This window comes from Myotis brandtii, unplaced genomic scaffold, assembly GCF_000412655.1.
Source record: "Myotis brandtii unplaced genomic scaffold, ASM41265v1 scaffold828, whole genome shotgun sequence".
NCBI classification, from domain to species: Eukaryota; Metazoa; Chordata; class Mammalia; order Chiroptera; family Vespertilionidae; genus Myotis; species Myotis brandtii.
The window spans coordinates 11,689-13,367 of record NW_005371365.1 but is presented as its reverse complement, the minus strand read 5'-3'; the positions used below and the strand labels follow the sequence as shown (position 1 = coordinate 13,367).

The window sequence follows — 1,679 nt, the reverse complement described above, 5'->3', positions numbered from 1 at the left end:
CCCTCCCTCCACACTCACACACTTTCACCAGACATTCATTCAGAGTTTAAACAATCCATCCAATTTCTAACAATTTCCCAATTCCTGAGGGAGCTCTATAGCCTCCCCTAATCTCTTTGAAATGATCAATCATAATACTTGAAGGAGTAGTTTGAGTCTGTCCCATAATGTCCATCCAGTAAGTCCACAAAATAAAACAGAAAAAAACACAAACACAGACAGCTAAAGGGCCCAAAAGCACAGTCTTCCAATCTCCATGGAAGCAAAACCAAAACAATCTTCCAACTCCATGGAAGCAAAACCAAAAGCTAGACGATGGCAGTACGCCAACCGGCGGGAGCGACCCGCCTTGTCTCAGATCTTCAAGGGGAATACACGTCCCTCATGAGCTCACACAGGACAGAACACACAAACACACAGACACCTACCGTGGCCAGTCAGACTCTCTGAATTGGGGGTCCCTCAAGGGTCTTGGGGATCCCAGACGAGCCCCCAAATGTTATGCCCAGATTTCAGGATCCCCAAGAAACCACACCAGGGAGCCAGCCGAGTCCAATGCAAAAGCATTAGAGTCTTTATTCGACCTAGCTCGGGCTCCCCGTCCACCACACTCGCCAACGCAGCAGCAGGGGGGCCCGAGAGCTTTGTGTGGAGCAGGGTTTTATATGGGGGTTGGAGTAAGGGGAGGGGAGAGGACTGTCGGCCCTGCCGATTGGCCAGGCGCAAGTTGGTGTCTTATTACACAGGATGTGGTTGTATCTATGGCGCGCACTTCCCTTGATTATCATTGGTTAGTTTAAAGAAATCCTAGGTGTGGCCAGCAGAGGCTTGGGCTTCTGGGAAGAAGCTCCTTGCTGAGCACATGGCTGCTGCCCAAAAATGGAGGATTCAGGGCAAGATGGAGGGTGTAGCCCTCGCCCTTTCAGAAATGCGAAGGTGAAAGGGATGGCAAATTGAACTAGAGTGCAAGTTCCACTCCAATCGGCTGGTAAAGTCTCAAGCAACGGGCCTTCGCAATATCACCAGACATCTGCTCTGGCTATAGTCAGTGTAGACTGATTACTTAACTCCTCAGAGGATCAGCCTTGACTGCACTCAGTCACATTGCCCAGAAATACTGACTGCTCCCCCGACCTGGAGAGGCACAAGGTGTAGTTAATATTCAGGGTTGGGGGCTTGACAATTTTTGAAGGCTCTTACCTTGGACCTTTTGCAGTTAGGAACAGCAGTGATAAGGTCCTACAAGACTCATTGACCCAGGCCTGGCTGTCTGGAAAGAGGGCTATCATGTATTCCATGCCCACAGTGTGTGAGGTCCATCCAAGTAGAAATGGCACTACTTGAGCTTCCAGCCTCCCTGTCATGCAAGCATAACAGTCACTTTTGTTTAGAACATGGACAGAATATTTAATCCATTCCAGCCAGGCATTTGTCTCCCCATATCCAACCTCAATCGTTATAATTTGGTGAAGGTCTCTAACCTCTACTATGGTGACTTTGGTAGGGTCATTACTGGAGTTGAGGAATTGGTTATGACTTATCTGTTCAACCTATTTAGGGCTCTGACTGGGGGAACTAGGACTCAGAAAGGGCTTAGGCTGGGTAACCAATTGGATGCCTGCTGGGGTCATTCTCAGCATCTAGAAGGGTTCAGGAATCTGGAAAAGGACTGTGCATAA

At 48.8% G+C, this 1,679-nt stretch overlaps 1 protein-coding gene across 1 annotated transcript in view; it reads right to left on the bottom strand.

Moving 5' to 3' along the window:
• The window catches only part of LOC102258311 (U1 small nuclear ribonucleoprotein C), a 7,903-nt gene extending 6,605 nt beyond the window's left edge, over window positions 1-1,298 (bottom strand). Inside the window, exon 1 of the mRNA XM_005884424.1 lies at window positions 1,201-1,298. Coding sequence (XP_005884486.1) covers window positions 1,201-1,298 — 98 coding nt within the window. The remainder of the gene's footprint in view (window positions 1-1,200) is intronic.
• Between the last annotated feature and the right edge of the window lie 381 nt (window positions 1,299-1,679).